Consider the following 20,911-nt stretch of genomic DNA (forward strand, 5'->3'; position numbering starts at 1 on the left):
GAAATTGAATTAGTAGATCATTTATTTATTTTGATACATTTGTTTAGCAAACAGTATCTTGTAGATTGTACTTTGGCTGTAGCCTTTTTGAGGTTTATCAACATCAACACTCAGGAGGGATATTCTGCCACTCCTCCAAGCAGAACTTCCAACAACAATGGCTGGAGAAATGTCCCATCAGTTATCTTAATATAAAAAACTTCAACATCAAAGAAATTGTATTAGAACTATAGCTCTTACAAAAATGAAATCTTTCACCAACTTGGGAATATCAGTACATATTTACAGTGGTTTGGAAGGAGTAGGAAACCTGTACTCACGTGTACTCTTTGAAGCGTGCCTTGTCATACTGGTCAAAGATGTCCCTCCAGCTGTAAATATTGACCACCCCGGTTGCCCCGGTGATGAGCAGCATGAGAGTGAGTTTCACCATGTGGCTGACTTGTACCAGCATGGTTGTGGCCAGCAGCGCCAACACTGCAATGAAGCTGTAGTACTTGGGGTTCTCCACACAGCCGCCTGCTGTCACCACTCCCAGGGTGCTGTTCTGGGAGAAGTGAGGGGGCTGCAGACAGCTCAGCTGTGAGACAAAACACAGGACTTCGCATTTAATTCAACACTTTAGGTTCCAGTTCTGTAGGATTTTCACAAATACACAACCCATCCCAGCCATCAAAATCAGTCAATGCCATCTTTGTGTAATTTGTGTTGCTGTTTTTACATCTACTTTGGACTGTTCACAAAGCACAATACTTGTGCAAAGGTCTCACAAACCCAGGAATGAACCTCCACATTCTGTATCGGTCTAATAAAACAGCTAACAGCAAAAGAGTATGCTGTAGTATGCTGAGGGTCTCTTACCTAAACATGTCTAGTTTAAATCAAAACTATATTGCTAGCTTCCAGACCTCCAAAATCCTCATCTTAATGTAATAATTGTCAGTCTGCAACACACCACTTCATAATCCGTGATATGCTCTTCATAAAAGAGACATGGAATAATTCCTGAAAACAAGATTTTAAAACAGGCTAAACCTACTCAATGAAGCAATCATGTAAAAAAAGAAGATGTTCCCTTTGGAGCTATACTTGGTAAATCCTATCAACAGGCACGGTGACACACAGCTAAGCAAGGGTAACAGAGTTCTCAGGGGCCTTTATTACACACCTGATGCCAGCAGCACAGGACTGTTTAAGGAAGCAGTGTTGTGACTTCCCACAAGGACCCACTGTTTAATAACATCGCGTCACGCCTGTCCAAACAGCTCAGCCTTCATCTCATGCTTTACTCTACTGGGATGTTCACGAGTCCAACACAAACTACAGGCAAGTCTCCCACAGGGACCATGACAAAACCAAGGCTTAGAGGAAACATGCAGAAATAAGGCCTTATTAACAAACATTTCCTCACAACAGAATGTATTTTGCACCATTTCTTGCATCACAAACCCACTCATTCTTGAGAATATTTCTCAGTTTCAATAATTCTATTTTATTTAGATTAAGGCTGCCACACAGCCATGGCAAATACATCCAAGTAATTTTGAGTTGGAAATGCTTCAATGTGAAGTAAGCGGGGGTAGATTACTTACATGACTGGTTTAAGACAACTCCCAAATTAACATCTCTACATACACACCTGCTCTTTAAATACATTGGCTCAGGCACTCTGGTACCAAGTTTAACCTGCTTGAGCCCTGGCACTGATGACAACAAGGACTAGCACACTGACGAAAACAAACCGAGCCACTCACCATATCCACAATATCGGCCATGGTGAGGATGAAGATGGCAGACATGGCCCATGTGTTTCTGGCCCAGCGCGTGCGGTCTATCCAGGTAGAGAAGGACACCAGCTTCTTAGGAAATACCTACCAAGAAAAACACAGGGAGAAAGATGGAGTTATCTCTGCTGCTCCCAGGAGACATGCTTCTCAGAGCACTGGATGTTTGGTTTCAGTCAAGATTAGCCCCAATCTTAGACTTCCCAATGTTATTTTACTGTGATTTACATGAAATGTGGAAATACATGAATATGAACTATATCTAACTGCAATCTGATTACACAATAAAAAAGGAAAATGATTTCTGTGGGCCCTGACAAGATATCACTTTTGTATAACAACTGTTGTAAGCAACTTGTCCTTGTTAATAATTCAAGGACATCCACTGCTCATGGCGGGTCTCACTGTTAGACAATACAAATATCACTGTATTCATCAGCAGGGAACAAACATGAGTTTGTGCCCTGCAGGGTTTGCAAGTGTATATACAGCAGTCAATTTACCCTACAGTCAATATAGACCTAACTGATAATATAACAAAGCTGACTGTAAAAACTCAAACAAAACAAAGAAGTAAATTCATTTTTCTCTTCCAAACCACAGAGTATCACTGCAATCAACAAATAATTACAGCAAAAAAGTTTCCCCAGACATCAATGTTTGAACCCTAAAGGGTTGACCAAAACACACAGCCAAGTCTTACGTAAAAGTGAACTAATAATTTGTATATTTCATATTTTCGAATGCTGTGATATAGTCAAAAGAAAAATAATATTGCAATTAGCATTTTCAAAGTAAAGACTTATTTTTTTGAGCTGAGTTGTCCATAACTTCTCAAACCTTCTCATTACAGCTTACCAAGTTATTTCCAGTTGGGCCCCCTAAAATCCTTTAATTTCAACATTTCCCTTAGGTCTGGTCTAAACCTGGTGATGTGTTTTGATTAAAGGGAAGTGTACATACCCGAGGAAAGATGGCTGCCACAGAGCAAATGGTGAGGATGAGGAGCAGAATCTCTCCGATCACGAAGGTCACATAGTTGGCGATGAGTCTGTAAACAGACCCAGAAATGGAAATGCCCTTTATGAACGAAGACTAGCTGCAACACACAGAATTGTGCACACAGTCGCACACTGACTCAAAACAAAATGAAAGCCTGCACTTGGTATGGTACATTATAACTGTGGCTCTCACACTGCACCAGCTGAGGGGCCAATAATAGACTGCACTACCGAATTATTTTTGAAAAAGGACAATTTCCCTGTCAATAATATAGGAATAGTTAAAACACACCAAAAGTAATAATTTTAGGAAATCAGACAAAATAAGCATTATTTTAAGTAGATATTGTATATAGGATGTATGCTGGTCATGTGGGCATCTCACAATGTTCAGTGGTTCATGGGATATGACGAGCAACTCAAATGAGGCAGACATGCACTCACTCGGAGTCGATCAGGGCCTCCACGATGGCGGTGAAGAACAGCACCACGCAGGAGCAGCTGAAGGCGGCGCCGCTCTGCTTCTCTTTCTCCACGGAGAAGCGCGTCTCCTTCTCAGGGTCCAGGAAGCGCATGGACAGGCGGTTTGTGTGCTTCTCCTTCAGCCTGCGGGCGAACAAGAGCACTGGATCTCAACTGCGCTGCTGGGCTCAGAATCACACCTTCAGACACAACACCATGTTTTCATTTCCCACCAATTGGATGGGCCGTAGATTTCATTTCACTAACCCCCAAAGTCTGTACAGTACAACCGATCAATATAGTGAAAAGTGAGCTATAAATGTCAAATAAAAAAATAAAACAAAATTACTTATTTTCTCATTAAGAGTCATTCTGCAAAGTCACCAAGACATATGTTAATCACTCCATGTGTACTCACTTAGTCTCATCTCCTTTAATTACGAATTCCCCATTTCCTTCCCCTCCCCTTCCCCAACCCCTCTGTCACACCGTCCCCCAGCCCTGGGCCCTCATCCTTACGCCTGGACCGTCTCTCTCTCCAGCAGCGCCTCATTCAGAAGCTTGTTGAGCTCCTGTTCGTTCTCCTGGGCGTCGATCACGCGCTCCGCCAGGTCACGCAGGCGCAGCCTTCGCCGAGGGTTGGGGAATGAGGGGTTAACAACCTGGGGGAAAGGAAGTAGTCAGTCTGCTGAGGGTCACAACATCAATGAAGTACATTTTTTTAAGCTAAGAAACCAAACCTATGGAGTTGGGTGACTGCCTACCCCCAGAAAAACATTCCCTGCATGTTTTTGATGAAAATATTTTTAAACAGTTACAATTTGGGGAAGATCCCTAGTTAGCCATTGTTGTGGGTCAAATTGGACAGAGCTATATTCTTTGGCAGCATTTCCCAACCTGTGTGCCATTGTTTTGTTTGAATGTTTATAATGGTTGTGAGCGGAGTAGTGTGACGCACAAAATTGTGTTTTAGATTGGAAAAAGGTTGGGAAACACTGGTCTGTTGACTTACTGCAAGCTGTCATCTAGTTACTGTCCAGATAAAGAAGGTGTAGTGTAGAACAACTATAAGCATGTTTATTAATCTGTGCCAACAAAAAGTCCAACAAAAAAAAGATTTTCTGATCTTCACATAAAATAATCTGTTTAAGTTATATAGTCAAGTCAAGTCAACCTTTATTTATAGAGCACATTTAAAAACAACAAAAATTGAGCCAAAGTGCTTTACAGATCAAACAAACAAAATGACAGAGTAATATAAAAACGAATTAATTTAAAATTAAATATAAAACATTTGGAATACACTACACTACACTAAATAAAAGTTGAATTGAAAGCTTTGGATCAGGTCCTAGAAGCACAGAGCCCACAGCTAATGCCTTGGTAGAGGGTCGTCAGCTTTTGGCTAAATGGTAGCTTATAAAGCTAGAAGTTTTAAAACTACAGGTTTTGGCTCCAATCAAAGCAGAGATGGTTTTCTTCTGAGGGAGAGCACATATGCTGTAGTATGATCCCTTGATTAGAAATGGTACTCCTGAGAATAACATCACATGTGCGGACAACAGTACTAGCAACTGAAAGAAACACTTATTTATAATTAAAAACTGATCTCTAGAAAGCAAGAGAGCTACCAGACCTCCCACCTAATACATATACAGAATTAAAATAGTGTCAAAATAAATAAATATATATCTATATTTTTAGCAGTCCTTCAAACAAGAACAACTTTGTTGTAACTCTTCCCCAAACTTTACATCTGGAAACTAAAGGAAGCAGCTATTTAGTGTGATTAACCATTTCTCTGCCCATGAAATACTAAAACAACTGTGGGTTCTCTCGAATTCATCAGTGAGTTTTGCAGGGACTTCTACTGAAACTGACAGGAAGTCTCAGATTTTCATGGAAACAGAGTTATCCGGTCTGAAGGCCATCATATCCTGCCCCGCTCCACATTCTTGCCCTACCCCCCCTGTCCTGGCCTGCTCCGTACCCGTGTGTCCAGCTCCTCTGGCTCCTCGGGGGTGGTGCAGGTAGTGTTGATGCTGCCATTGCACTCCTTTGTGTTGATGAGCAGCGGGGAGTTGCCATTGGACGATGTGAGCGACAGCTTCTGGAGCAGAGCAGAGAGAGAGAGAGGGAGATCAGAGGGAAGCCAGATACACAGATGTCGTTTTTTATTTTCAGATTTAAACATTTCTAAACATGGTTCACTGTACTACACATTCACCAACCATTTGGGAAATTCTAGAAAATGCAACAAAATATAATACTGCATATTGGTCCCAACATACTGAACACAGTATTGGGAATCCAAGCTTGTGAAGCTATCGTCTTGGACGAATAAGGGTTTGTGAATGGAGATTGTACAGAAGTGCACATGGACAAACATTTCCTGCGGGTTCAAAGTGATACTCACAACCCCATTGATTCCATTTTTGCCTTCAGGCACCTTGGGTACCAGGACCAGATAGGTCTCGATGCCCTTTTCCTTCAGGTACTCGTTGCGTTCACCCCCACTCCCCGGCTCTACTTCAAACTCTCCATGCAGACACTCCAGAGTGCTCTGAGAAATGTGAACTCGGCTGGAGAAGACACGAGAAAGACTGCGTTGAGGTTCGTCCCTTTTAGGAGCCCTTTAACCTATCCTTCACTAGCCTCATTTACTTCTCATCTCATCATGCTTTGGCTGTACCATTGCTATGCAGTTCTGATTTAGTAAGAGCAGGCTTTTCTAATCCAAATTTGTCATGTTCAGTGTAATAAAGGGAGGAGATATGTAATTATCAGTGACACTCACCTAATTTAGACGTTCTACTAATTTAGTAAAGCTAAAGGTTTACTGTTTATCACCCACATTCTTAACGATCATGCATGTCTTTGTTTTTAGTAACCCTATCAGTAAAGAATATATTTGATATGCCCCAAAGATTGAAGGCCACTTTCAAGTGCTTGTTACATTAAAAAATAAAACATATCTTAAGGCTCCAGTTAGCTTCATCTTAAATCTTCATTTCATTTTAAGGGTTATTTCACAAAGTACATTAACGCATTGATGTCAATGTGCTAGCTAAGGGAAAGCTGCTATATTGAACAAATGAGTAATTTAGTACTTGAGGTGTTTTGTACAACTGGTCCTAGCCAAAACTGGAAGGCCACATTACCCTGGAATGCCCCCTGCCTCCATCTTGTTGGCCACCGTGACATCAGTAGACCAGACATCGTACTGCCAGCGCTTCTGTCCGAGAACCCCTCCCAGCACGGTGCCCGTATGCACGCCAACACGCATGTCCACGTCAGTCTTGGTTTTCTCTCTCACATACCTGACAATCACACAAGCACTGATCACTACACTGTCCCTTCATCCGAGATTAAGGATCCATCACATAAAAACATCTAATTTTGACTTCTTAGAATAGAAACCAAATACAGACTAAAAACGAAGTATAGTCTGTGGGAGGAGGGTGACCACAGGACCTATAATTTGAAGAACCCTATTTCATGCCTTCCATGAAAAAGCATGGTCACCGTTGGGTATGACAGATGATAAAAGTCTTTTCAGAGCTTGTTGAACACTAAGTCAGCCAACAGAAAACTGTACAGATTCCAGCTGACTGAGCTTAGTCAACAAGGGGTTTAAACATGTGATTGGCATTGCCCTGATTTCTATGGTGTGGTATTTAAAAGCTTACACACTTCCCAGTTTAACCGAGTTCAATCAATTGAAATCTGTATAGTTTTTTTAATAATGCCCAAAGATGTTTGGATATAATTTGGGTAAAAAAAAGTATAGTTTCATGAATGATATAATAATAATGTTCCAAATGAAGGGAATTCATATTTTCAGCTTCAAATGATATGTGTCTATATGGAGGATAGCAAAATGCAGTTCAATGTCCTTTTTAAAAAACACAACTGCCCATTGCGGGTCCACTGCCCTGCAGAGTCGGATCCTATGCAGTGGATATGTGTCCCTCTGGGGGAAGATCAATAGGAGCTCTCAAGGACATTAACAAAAGCCAAATGACATCGCTGGAGGGAGGCTGCACCCCAGCTGCCCTGAGATTCACTCAAATTATAATTACAAACAATAATGCGGTAAAACTATAATGGTTACACTTTAATTTTGCCTTCTACAAAATATTTTAGGAATAACTTTAGACTATTCAGTTCAAGTACAATCCTTTTATCTATGTGATGAAACTACCTGGCAGTGTATGTCCCAAATTAACTGAATGCAGAGATAAAGTACTACTGCAATCCACCTAGCTCGGCTGTGTGAAATGTCTGTCCAGTTGTATTATTGGATAAATGCATTAATATGGCAAACTTTATACTTAATACTGTGACCTTCTCTAGAAGCACTTATTCCAAACTCACACTATGGCCTTTAGAGAAGGAGAACAACAGTAAACAATCAGAAACCAAATCTTTCCATGTGGTGATTACCCTGTAGAAAATATTAAACATTTCTGATCTTTAAAAATGACCTGGTTAGAGTGAAAAAACTAGGGGGAGGATAATTCTTAACCTTTATAATGATCTGAAATTGTGCTCTTGACCACCCATGAATTTCATGGGGCCTTCAAAGACATACAAGTTCACATTAAAAGAAGGGTGGAAGGGTTCACTTGTTTATTTTATTGTTTCAGAGCAATTTTGGATCAACTATTTTGACTGCCTCCATTGTCAGTGTTCTAAAAAAACAAAGGAAATCAATCCATATCACAAAGTCCCTGTTTTTGCCACAAATATAGCGTGTCCAGGACTTACGATATAGCCTCCACCATGGCTAATCCCATCATTATAGAGCAGGCGGCATGGTCGTCTCTATAGTCTGGCAGTCCACAGATGCAATAATAGCAGTCCCCTAGGATCTTAATTCGCAGCTGGTGGTATTTCTGAAAGATAAATACAAAATCTAAGTTGAGGAAAAGTAATGAGTGGCAATTTATTGGGTGAGACAATGAGTATATTGCAATGAGGTCTTCAGGTTTTATAGATATTTTATAGGTTTCTGTTGTGACTGTTGATAACTTTAATGTTGACTAATAAAAAGGAAGTTCAACTGAATGTTTGAGAGCTTGGCTGAAATGAAAATTTATCATAGTAGAATGAATACAGCACCACATCAAGAGAGCCCAGTTAGAAGGCATCAGGAATGGTCTAGACATTTCTTCCAAATCTATTCCAAAGAATTCAAACAATGTTCTGAACCCAGGGTCAGTGGCCTGTTGCATAAAACTACTGACAATGCCCCTTAGTTCTTGCCTAAAGTGCACTTCTAATTCTGGGGTGTTGCAGACTGAAGCCAATAGCTAGTTAAGGGAAAAGCTGCTAGATTTAATCCCCATATCATTCCATACTTATGATTATTGGGCCCATGCCTATTTAATTTCATTTAGTACATTCCCACTGAAATATTTCACTATCAGGGTTGAAAGTTAGTCATTAAAATAGTATTAAAATGAAGTCCCATGGTCACAGCGAGGAAGAATGTACTGCACTGTATCTGCAGTGCATTGTTCTGACTGTTCGGTGTGGAGGTGGTAGTGTGGTAATGTAGGCGTGATTTTTTTGTTATGAAGGTCACCATGACCAATAGTATTTACTTGAGACATTAAGAGCAACAGGTATATCTAGCAATATCATGATAGTACTTGTTGGGAAAGTAACACAGTGGTTTGGCCTGCTCAGAGCTCTGACCTTATTCTCATAACACTTTCAAGGCTTTCATTAAATAATCTAATAAATGTACACACCTACTTAACATAGTACTTTTGTCTGGCACACCAACCCCTTCTGTCCACTCAGCCCATCATAAACATAAAAAAAATGGACCTTCAGTGAGAAACCAGAGTTTGTCCTGATATACAGTGGAGCAGGAATTATTTAATTAATATTTTATTTGGACATGTGTGTCTTTTCCACACTCAAAATTTAAAATAAGTGTAGGAAACCTATGATTTAATAGAGTTGTGTACAGTGTCTCTCCTTTCAACACTGCGATGCATTTGAAAATGAGGATTCTGAGTATTATTTAGGTGCAATTAACTGCCAATAAAATAAAAAATTAAGAAAATCTGAATGCTATGAACTTTCACAATGCTAGGTATTGATTAGGAATACAGGTGAAAGTAGGAATGGTCTAACAGTTACATTTTAGTTGTTAATAGGGCATTGTTTCTAATAATTTAGCATTTCAATGGAATTAAAAGTGTTAAAAAAAGGGTTATGTTTTGGCTGTGCTAGGGTTAGAGTCTCCAGTAAATCCAGGCTTTTTTTGAGGTTCCGGTTGCTTTTCATTTGACTTAACTGAATCAGGTGTAAATGTGTATTGGCCTAGCTTGAAATTTTGGTGTAGGCTAAAGATGGGGTTCAGGCAACTATTAGGGCTTAAAATATGGCAAGTAACCTGCTGATGTTAATACAAGTCAATACAAGTCAAGTCTTTCCTTCCGACAAAATAAGAGTTCTAAGTTCTAATAAGAATTCTCAAAATATAGAATTCTGATTATTATTCAGGTGTTAGATTAATCAATTTGACTTGATCTTCAAATAATTTAATTTAACAAGAAGTTTATGCTTATTTATATTTGCGTGACTTTTCAAACATTCCAAGCCTAAAGGGTCACTGATGTTGCCACTCACACTGTTGAGAAAAAATAAGTATGTTGGTACCAGTGTGTGAAGCTTTTGGAAGGTAGACTTACAGCGGCCAGTTTGTCAAAACGCGCAAAGAGCTCGTTCAGAAGTTTAACCAGCTCTTGGGCACTGCAGGATGAAGACAGCTGTGTGAAGCCCACAATATCAGCAAACAGGATACTGCAGCGAGAAGGAGAGAGACCGAGAGACAGGGAAGAGTCACTATATGTTGCTTAGTTCGATTTATCATGGTGTTATCAACGTGGTTGTGTTAGTGGGTAAAGAATTTACACTGAAACTTGGTACCCTAACTTTCAGAACATGAAACATCTTGTATCTGCTAATATGTCAAGTTTTGGTTTATGTAAGAGAACAAACTGGACATGGGAATTGCAAATGAAGGGATTATGAAACAAAAGTATAGATATATCTTCACATACAAGCACAAGACAAACAAAGGGTTGGGCTCGAACGGTAGAGCTGCACCAAAAACAAATGTTTAAATACCCTCTGACTGTATCTGAGAGTTGTCAACTGTGTGCACTTACCCAGTGAAAACTAGTTTGTGCTGAAAATGTTTTTGCAACAATGCCATTACCTGACATTCTCGTGACGATACATGTACATAGTGTTAAACTGCTGCATCTCTTTTTGGCTTTCTTCCTTCTTCATGCCCTTCAGCATCTCATCGGCAATGTGCTTTGGTAGAATGGACAGCAGCAGACGCTCCTACAGGGTGAACAAAAGAGCAAAGTTATCAAAAACCGGACAAAACAATTTAATAACAATAATAATTTTTGTTTAAGTGAGAGGTCCCCAATAATATTATAAATTACATACCCTCAAAACTGGGGTGGGCTTGAAAATATGCTTGTGCCACATCAGAAATGCCCCTTTACTTTAATTTATACACCTATGGATGCAGTTTATTTAATGTAAGAAGATCTGTTGTCCACCCATTGCCATGGAAACAAAGGGGAAAGAGGGGGTGTTGATATGCAAATTAGCCATGTGTCACGTTCTCTGCCATTTTCACAGAAAAGTCTAGAAAATTTGGTTTCCCTGTGCAGAGAGCATTTACAGAAGATATATTCAATACAGATCATCTTTCCACACACGCTCTAAGCTTGCCTGTTTTGGGAATGGTAAATGTTTCGTATTTGTCTGGGGAACTGAACCTCAAAAAACACACTTCACGCAATTTCATGTGCAAATGGGAAAGTTTTTCTTGTGTTTTACACTCTTCTCGAATGTAAATGAAATTTTGCTTATCCTTCTCTGAGGCGGTTTAAATGACCACGTGAATTCCCACCACTGACACGTAAACTGTACAGTTGTTTATTCATTGCCCAAACTGTTTTTGACGTGTTGTGGTAGTATGAATATATACAACAAATAAAAATAGATTTTGCCCTTTTTCACCCCCCAAGAAATCCACAAAACCCTTAACAATGGAGAAAGACCAAGTATTACTGTTCAAAATTGAACTTTGACTACCCAGTCTTGTCCTAATGCTATAAGACCTGGATTTATTTTCCCTTGTCAAACTTCCCAGTAAAAAGTCAGCTGACACTTGTGGAAACTCCCCAGATCTGAGCCATATAAACCCTAAAACCACAGTGAAGAATTCCTCACCTCTCCTACCAGATGAATCAGCTTTCCTCATTTCCTCCCCCACAGTGCTGATTAATCAATACAAAAACTCTTGCAGCTGTTCTGTCAATCACCTCAGTCAGAGTCATTCTAAAACCCTCCCAGAAAAAACACAATTCAAACGGCTGAATAATGGTTTTGTGCTGCACTGATTCGTGGACTCTGTTCTGCAGAGTTGCTGGACAGGAAGTAGGTTTGTGCTGAGCTGCGACCCACTGTTTCTGACCCATTGGAGGCCTCTTCTCTTTGCTGCTCAGATACTGCAGTCATGGGCAACAGACTGGGCCTGTCCCTCAGGTCATTAACAGCCATATTACATGATTGCAAACAAAATAATCCCAACAGCACCTCACCTGGTTACATCAATATGCTCTTAGCCCATCCCCAAGAGTTGCAATAATGTTAGTCTAACTTGGAGCCACAGTAAGACGTATTGGAAAGCGGTGTTATATAATAATTCAGCTACCACACAGGAACACTGTCTGACATGGACTGCCAGAGCCGTAAAAAAACATTAATGTAGGTCACCTCCCAAAAAAACATTTTTTGGAAGTATGTACATTTTTTTTTTTTCAAATACCTTGCACAGAATAATTATTTCAAATTGAAATAAAGCCGCAGAAAAAAACAAGCTGTCAAACTAGTCAAAACCAAACTTAACACAGTAACTGATCAGTCTGTAATGTAAACGACAGGTTGGATTCTTCATTTTAAAGCCTCGTCCCATAACCAAAGCTAATTTGTTGACATTGAAGTTGCTGTGTAAACTACACATTTCAAAACCATCTCAATCACTGTCAGTGACAGTGAACCTGGTGACACGTAAGTTACCAGAATTCAGAAGAGGTATATGCCAGTGTCAATAAATAATACAAAAATAATAATGTTAGCAATATACCAACGTGGCATTTCCTAAATTTGAAGTGTATTGTATTGTTCTACAGCAGAGGTCTTCAACCCCAGTCCAGGAGAGCCTCAGTCAATAGGTTTTATAGGTATCTAGCAATCAATAGTTATTATAGGTATCAGTCAATAGCTAAAGATTGTGTTAATCCTGACTAATTAGGACAATAATTATGTAATTGAGATAATGGCTGGAATGAGAACCAGAAGACCACATTGCTCTGCAGAATCAAGTTTGAAGCTCCCTATACTACACAATTTGCCATAATGTCATGTCATGTGTAAAATAAACAGCACCAAAACACCTAACTTTTAATAGTGTAAAAGTAAACATTATTGATTTGTTTCAGTAAGCATAGATAAAAGGCAAAATCCAAACGTCGTTCTTAAAACAATGTACACCTGCAGAGGGGGACATGCGTTATGCTTTTGAACACACAGGGGAGGGGGAGAGAGAGTAAGAGTAGCGGGGGGCAAGTAAAAGAGAAAAAAATAATAATACGCAAAGCAAGTCAGTGACTCCTGAGTTTGATTACAGCTGACACATCTCGGGAGGGCAGTTGCCATAGAAACCTGCAGCAGCCGGTTGCACTTCGATTGGCCGCAGCTCTCCTCCCAGCAGCCTTTAGTTGTCTATTAGTATTCTGGGAGTTTCTCCTTAGCTTGTCTGCTAAGGGCCTCTCTGCCTCTCTCTCTCTCTCTGTCTGTCTAACAGAAACCTGCTGTTCCAAAAATAGCAGCAAGTAGGGATCCCTGACAGTATCAGCTGAAGCAAGAGAGAGTGAGAGAGAGAGAGAGAGAGAGAGAGAGAGAGAGAGAGAGAGGCAGTGAGCACAGTCACAGCAGTGGGAAAACGATACACTGAAGAAAATAAAACACAACCAGTGTCTGCCTGCCTGTGTGCGGCGTCTCTTACTGGAAGCCCGATTATTCCTTAACAGCTCACAGTGTCATTACAAATGCATTACTTTCTGGGAGATTCATTAGTTTTCAACTTGACACAACACAGTCCCATTGCAGGGTAGGTTAAGACACTCCAGACTTTAATTACTTGGTTGTCTAATTAGCTGTTAAGTTGGGAAATTAGTCTCCAATGGCACAATTGTCATTCTATCCTTTTCAAGCTGTGATTCTTTTTCCTTTTATATCTTGCCCATTTGAAATCCCCTAATGTTTAATATGAATGAACAAGAAGCCCTGTGCTGAATGCAGGAGGCAAGTAGGCAACTAACAGTGCTCCTCTGAAGAGCTCACGGGCAAGCCATCCACAGAGTCCACAGAGCGAATGACCAATGGAGCTCTCACTGATAACACTGCCAAATCACAGGTTGCCCCGACAAGCTATAGCGATAGCGATTGTGGCACAGGCTGAGGAGACCAGGGCCAACTCAAGCCCAGCGAACCCCAGAAGCACTTGCGCCAATGGGGTGTTGCCCAGCTCCAGATTTGAACCAGGGCTTTCTGAATTAAAGGGCTCAGACTTAATTTTACTGAAATGTAATTCAAGTCATAGATTATTGGATATTGATTAACTAGCAAATTACAAACATTTTCAGTTGTTCTGGCTACTAATGATAATTGTGCTCAGTTTAACAAATGGTTGGAAACATGTTCAGAAAAAGCAAGAACACACAAAACAATCCAACCATAAAAACAGCACCAGAAAGTGAACTGAACACCAGATGTATTCATAAACCAATGGAATTTGTAACATCTGTTTTGTCTGCTATACCTCAACTTTTACATGTTACGGAGGTTTTACAGCATCAGTTCAAACCCAAACCGATCTCTTCAGCTGTAAATTATTCCCAGTCTGACCAACAGCAGGATACAGGAATAGAGTAATTTGTTCAAGTCATGTGTAAGTTTACTGCCGACATTATGCATCAAAGAGGATCACTAGAAAACATATTTGCTTGGTTGTTTTAATAAAAGTTCATTAAAAATTTAAATAATTTAAAACAACCCCTTGCCATTGCATTCCACACAATGCTATTCAGATTGTGGTCTGACATTGGTTCCATTGGATTTTATGTCACCTGGTGTCAACACAGGTGGGTTTTCAACTATTCATGTACAGGATTTAATCTAGTTAACAGTGGAAATACATTGAGTCCCTGGCCATCAACGCTACTAAACTCTTTCGAGATACCATGAGCAGTAGCTCTCTGCTCTCCCCTCTCCCTGAGGAGCGCATTATCCAGTTTAAAAAAGGAGAATCACACTCTATTTGCTGGAAGGCGGCAGAGTTAATTGGCACATCACAAGTTGCAAATTATGCCCAGTGCAGTGGAACTGTTCTAAGTAGCGAGTCAGGGGAGAGAGCAGACCTGAGTGAGTGAACGCGGTGTCTTCGCAGTTCTCTTTCACAGGTTTCCTTACAGCTGCCTTACTCAGTCACATACCAGACATCCCAAACACTCTATAAGCCTTTTTTGAAGGGAGTATCTCTTTCTCTGCCTCTCTCTCCCTCTCTCTCACACACACACACACACTCTTTACCAGTGGTGCAAAACCGTGGTACTGAAAGTTGTACATGTTATTTTATTCCACCTAAGTTCTTGACTGCCCATTTCAACTAATTATTGACTTGATTGAACGTAACAACTCTTGCCAGTTCAGGAGTTTTATTGAAGGACACCTAAAAACCCTGCTAAACTGCCGGGTTATGCACCCACTGCACAATTAGGGACCTAAATACAGGTAACAGGGCCCTGGTAATCACCTATGGACCTACATACCTACAAACTGTTCATACGGTTTGGCTTCTGTATTGCCTTGCCTGCAGTGTTGTTTTCCTGCTGGTTTAAACATGGGCTCATCCCTGTGCCCCAGATTTATTGGGATTAAGTGAAGATCTTCTTGGTCTTCTTGGTCACAACAACAAAGTCTGCTCCTGAGACTGGGACACACCATCCCATGTTGCACACTGGAATACATGTTTACCACTGTTCAGGTCAAAAGCTCTTATTTTCAAGTATTTGTGCACTGCAAACAGATGGTTTGACTCCATAAAACATGACAACAACACAACGGAAAATAAAGTAAAAAATAAAAGCCCAGATGACCAACTTTAGATCATTGATGGAACAAAAAGTTCTGACACAGCGACAAACAGCCCGAGGCTGCCGCTGGATGAACAAACCGTTATTTATCGAGCAGATCACACAATGACTGTGCATGCACACTGCTCACAACATAACACCACCATCAGCTGCTCTTTGAAACACAATGGAGGGTTTCAATGCCTCAGTGGTCCTCAGCTTTCCATAAAATCTGATATAATCTCAAATGTAGATTAATCAGCACAATGGCATATCATGTATTTATAATTAATATCACATAATTAATAACACAATGTTAAGCTTGCCTTTGGACCTTATCACATATTGTCCACTTCTAGTGATCCAAGTTCAGCTCTCTTGGGAACAAACTCTTGAAAGTGGTGTCAGTTCTTATTGGATAACAAAAACACTGGTAAATGCACCTCAGTACTGTTATAAAGAAGAGTTTGTGAAAACAGTCAGTTCTAACTGTTTGTTTGCTGGATTAGGGAAAGCCGCAGAGTCTCCCAGATAAACATTTGATGTGTTAAAGTGGTCCAATGCCTTGTTATTTGCTGTAAATAAACAACAAGCAGTTCCTCAGCTGCCCGGGTCCCGTGGCTCTGCACTCTGTGCCCAGCATGTGCAGAGCAAACCTCAGACAGCCATCTCAGATGTTGCTCTAGTCAGAACACTCACCGCAGGTCTTTTCATCAACTTCCACATGCAAATGCTCCGACTAGACTGAGCACCTGACACCAAACACCCACACAGGCTCACAATGAACAACACTCACACACAATCTCTATTCTACACCCCCCCACACCCCCCCCCCCCACTTTACATATGCCTAGCAACCATGCAGTGTAAACCAACAGAGAAGAAACCAGCAAGCACTGCCAAAACCTCAGCTTTGCCACTGAAATACATTTGTTCAGGATTAGGCCTACTGGGAGGTCTGCACAGTAGAACAGCAGTGAGGGTTTTTAAGAGTCTGTCATGTGCCATTTCTATGTTTCCCATTCTTATATTTTTAACGGTAATATTTCTTATTTCTGTATGCATTTCCTTCTTACTTACAAAAATAAACAGATGGCACATTACTCAGCTATTCTTTCTTGTATAACTTCAAAACAAGTGTTTATGTGTATGCCTAAAGCATGTATGTATGTATGCATGTATGTAAACAGAATGTGTATAGTTTGACCAAGCGAAATAAAATGTTTCAACCACCGTGGATTCTTGCATTTGACTTATTTTGATCAATCGCATCAATTATGTACATATGCAAGTATATAGTATATGTATATGACCAAAATTGTTGGGCTTCAGATTTTATTCAAGATCATGAAGACAGCAAAGGATAGGATATGTAGTCTAGCAGAGTGTAAATCCAGTCTACAACATATCACTGCCACTATGTGACTTGGATCAAAGTTGACAGTGTTTCAATGTGGAAAAGTAGTAGATTGATGTAGTGTACATATGACCAGTTACTGAAGTCTTCTGTGGGGAATACTGTACAGCCCTAGAAGACTGTGGGACATTTCCACAGCAGACAGCTCAGAAACTATTTAAAGGAACAGTGAAATGTGGGAATAAGACAAACTGTATTTTTGAAGACCCACTGGGGTATCCACTGGACTTGAAAATTGCATCAACAAGGATTTTATGTTGGAGTAGCTCACCCACAAGCCCTGACCATGGGAACCAGAACAGTGGGGTAAATCTTGTGGAGCGTGGAGTCCTGCTATTCACTCTTTGCTTTTGAACAGCTGGTTGCAGTTTGTAGTGCATCATTCTGGAGCTGGCGGTGGCAGTGCTTCCTTTTTTCTCAATATATCTGTCTTAGGCCAGGGGTGTCAGACTTCAGTCCTGCGGAGCCACAGTGTCTTCCGTTTGTTTTACCAACAAGAGCTCTCATTTACTTAATTATGTTCTTAGTATTAGGCCCGTTTAGTTACAGATGAGGTCTTTACATATATTGGTTAACTCAAATTATTGTACCCATAACACATTGTGCAGTCTGGAGAGAAGTGCTGAATTCAGCCAGTTAATAATTTAATTAGACCGAAGGGACTCACAGCAGGGTCGGAACAAAAACCATGCAAGAACCAGAGTCTGACCCTCCTGACTCCTAACTTAAATGTTGAGAAAAGTTCCTGGGAGTAATACGAGAGAGACTAAATTTGGTATACAATAGATCATGGCAGGAAATCCTGTACAAACTAGCCTGCTTCCAATGTACTTCTGTTTCCAACACCTTCTGTACACATTGCTCTTTCACAGTTCATGACACCAAAGTTCAATTTTGTTACTCCAGTAAGTTTAATTTTTTCTCTAGTTCTTGTCTAGCATGTTCCAACATCCAGGAATGCTCAATACTCTGTCTGCTCATCAACATTGATGTAATATTGCAAAAACATTCAAACCACACAATAAGATCCAAGCATTCTTTGCATTCCACAAAGATCCAGTTTATACAGTCTGTTATCACAAGGCTTTTACAACATCTAACCATACAAATTTAGAGGACCCAGTAAATCTTTGCCAAAAAGAATCCACTGTTCTAACTCCCTCAAAATAAAGGAGTTCAAGTCCAGTAATAAAAATCAGAGGTAGAGAGAAATCGAACAAAATTTTCACAAAATGGTTCAGATTTGTTGACAGAAAGTCGAAGTGAAACAACAAACACTGACAGGAAATAGCTCTTGAGGCACATATCCTCAGCAAGCATCAGATAAACATCCTGAGGAATACACACCAATGTGAAATCGGAATAGAAAAAAGTGCAAGCTCTCACACATTTTACTGTACACTAATGTGTTTTAATGTTTTTTTATTAATATTTAATATGGTTTTGGGAGAGTTTCATCGTGCAGATTACAGTAAATGAAAAACATTTAGAGCTGACTGTAAACTATGATCTGTTGGACAATAAAATAAAATCTACAAAGTAACATCTATTTGTGTATATGGTACTGCTCAGAGGCCACAACGTGAAATTAAGTCATATGTCCTATTACAGAGATGACCTTGTGTGGCAAAGAAAGTCAAACAACCGTTCAAAACCAAAAAGTATTTTAATGTGCACATGCAGACAGTCGCCAGAATCAATTTGCACACTGGAACAGCAGATAATCAGCCATGATGCTGGCAGGGGGGGAGGGGGGGGGATCACAAGAGAGCTTCATTCTGTGGACCTAACTCTCAAATAAAGGCTGAGATGTCCTTTATGATGCGTTTAATTATAATCTAAAAGACCATGGCTCACTAAAGACTGATTTACTGATGCTCTTTGTTCAATTGCAACGTCCACCATGGTGTGAGATGGAGATTGGAGCCCCTGTTCCAGGCTGCATGGGATTGGTCATCTATGGTATCTCAATCTTCATTATCACGGACGTCTATCAACATGTAATTTAACACAGGATTGTTCAGCCTGCAGTTGCTCATTAGAAAATGTTGACTTCAAGTTGGCTCTTATACATTTTCTCTTTTTACTCTTTTCTCTTTCAATTTGAGACAATGTGGTGCCAATTGGATCAAGCTTGGTTGGCAGAGAGAACAGGTAATAGGAGGCCTAGAAACAAGGCTTTTCCTATCAAATCTGCAGTTCCAACCCGCCACAGTACTGGACAGGAATACAAATGCAAAACTTTTGATACAAACTGGGAGGGCGTATGAAGAGAAAAAAATCTGGTGACAGTGGATGTGTATTTACTTATATATACTATATAAAATATATATACCCAAATATACGCAAGTGTGATCTTGCCATTTTAATGTAGTGCATATACTCATGTCTAAAAAAGGAGTAAGCAAAATACACTACTTTTTATAATATCAAACTTGGTAACTAATTTTATGAATTAATCACTTTTGTGACTAGACTGAATTGTTATTGCATTCATAATATGACCTACCTGCAACATCCATCTATTTACAACTGAATTATGACAAAACATTTAATCAAAAGAGATGGGGACACCGAATACTTTAACACCTTAATATTTAACCTGTCTTCTTCAACATCTCAGACTCTATAGAATCTATATCAATTTCACGCCACCAAACACAGGTAGTTTTTAATGCAACCGTTACAGTCCCTTAATTTTACAGTAGCCTTGGCACAGTCTCCCCAATCCAATGGCTTGCCACTTGGACTAGGATCTTTCATAAAGCACCACTGGCCTTTGACACACAGCCTGAAGCCGTTTTGAGCAGACAAGTTGTTTTTAAAAAAGGACCTGAATCAATTATTTCCAAAAAAGGACCAGAGTGTGTAAAGTAAAGTGACATCCTGAAACAATGGGAGATAGGAGCCCTACCTGCTGCTGGCTCTGCTCCTCCAAGTTCAGCTTCACCTCCAGGGACTGGCGCGCTTCCAGAAAGGCCTTGCGGTGCTTCCGGTCTGCCATGTAATAGGACATGATCCCCACCGTGATGGCACACAGGTAGATAGCAATGTTTGCCAGCAGCTGGAACACACATACAACAGGAGGCCCCAATAAAGACGTTGTTTACAGAGAAAGCGCTCGTCCAGCTCTCCGCACACAGACGGAGCTGGACTGACGGCCTTGTTTGCCTTCGAGAACCACGGAGAACAACACCGGATCCTGCAAGTGTGGCTTGGGAAGCAGATCAAGACAGTGGCTTCGTTAAATTGCTTAAGCAGGGATGGAAACTAGTGTGCTGCTGCACAAGATGTACAAGCTAGTTCACTTTTCACAAGCTGCAGGGTCTACAGTATGAGCCAACATTGTATGTAAAGTGAATTTTATTCACTCTGATGTGTAGATTCATTTTTATAGTGATGTTGTAGATATCTGGGTAATTGTACATTAGTGAAAAATATATAATAACCACAACATCATAATAACATGCTGTGTAATTCATGTTTAGGGTCTTATTTTGAGTAAATCTACAAAGACAGACGATGTGGCAGTCATACATTATACTTCATTGCATAAACAGCACTGGTAGTAGTTAAGTTATAAGTGCATTTATTTATATGCTCACATTTATTTGAAGATGTTTTAATCTAATCAAATAGTTATTATTCCTTTAGACTGGAAACGTTTAATGCTTTTAAAAAGTCCTTGATTAATAGTTAATAACAAGCGGTTTCCTTCTAGATTAATGTGATGTGTGTAAGCTTTGTGATTGCTGTTTTATTGTCTTTTATGTATTGCATGCTGCTCCCTCGGGACTCTTATGAAAATTAGATGTTACATTTCAAGGGGTTTATGTTAGAGAGTCAAGGTTTTGAATAAAAAACTAAAAAACTAACAGTCATTTTCACAGAGTCTGTTGCTCATAAAACTAATGTGGCAGTTTCATATTCATCCCTGTTAAGGAAGTACAACAATACTGCATCTGAACCCTGTCCTTTATATAAATAACTCCCAAACTAAACATA

The 20,911-nt window shown here is 40.0% G+C and overlaps 1 protein-coding gene across 3 annotated transcripts in view; it reads right to left on the bottom strand.

The window, feature by feature from the left end:
- The window catches only part of adcy3a (adenylate cyclase 3a), a 30,438-nt gene that overhangs the window by 5,064 nt on the left and 4,463 nt on the right, over positions 1–20,911 (bottom strand). For 2 of the 3 annotated variants that reach the window (XM_066695610.1, XM_066695534.1), the window contains 12 exons: positions 19,821–19,970; positions 10,488–10,618; positions 9,958–10,069; positions 8,018–8,145; positions 6,409–6,567; positions 5,664–5,829; positions 5,238–5,357; positions 3,767–3,909; positions 3,230–3,391; positions 2,748–2,835; positions 1,755–1,871; positions 321–580 (listed from right to left, as the gene is read on the bottom strand). In XM_066695610.1, coding sequence (XP_066551707.1) covers positions 321–580; positions 1,755–1,871; positions 2,748–2,835; positions 3,230–3,391; positions 3,767–3,909; positions 5,238–5,357; positions 5,664–5,829; positions 6,409–6,567; positions 8,018–8,145; positions 9,958–10,069; positions 10,488–10,618; positions 19,821–19,970 — 1,736 coding nt within the window. The remainder of the gene's footprint in view (positions 1–320; positions 581–1,754; positions 1,872–2,747; positions 2,836–3,229; positions 3,392–3,766; positions 3,910–5,237; positions 5,358–5,663; positions 5,830–6,408; positions 6,568–8,017; positions 8,146–9,957; positions 10,070–10,487; positions 10,619–19,820; positions 19,971–20,911) is intronic. The other variant, XM_066695687.1, reaches the window with a different exon arrangement.

This window comes from Amia ocellicauda, chromosome 1 (assembly GCF_036373705.1).
Source record: "Amia ocellicauda isolate fAmiCal2 chromosome 1, fAmiCal2.hap1, whole genome shotgun sequence".
Taxonomy (NCBI): Eukaryota; Metazoa; Chordata; class Actinopteri; order Amiiformes; family Amiidae; genus Amia; species Amia ocellicauda.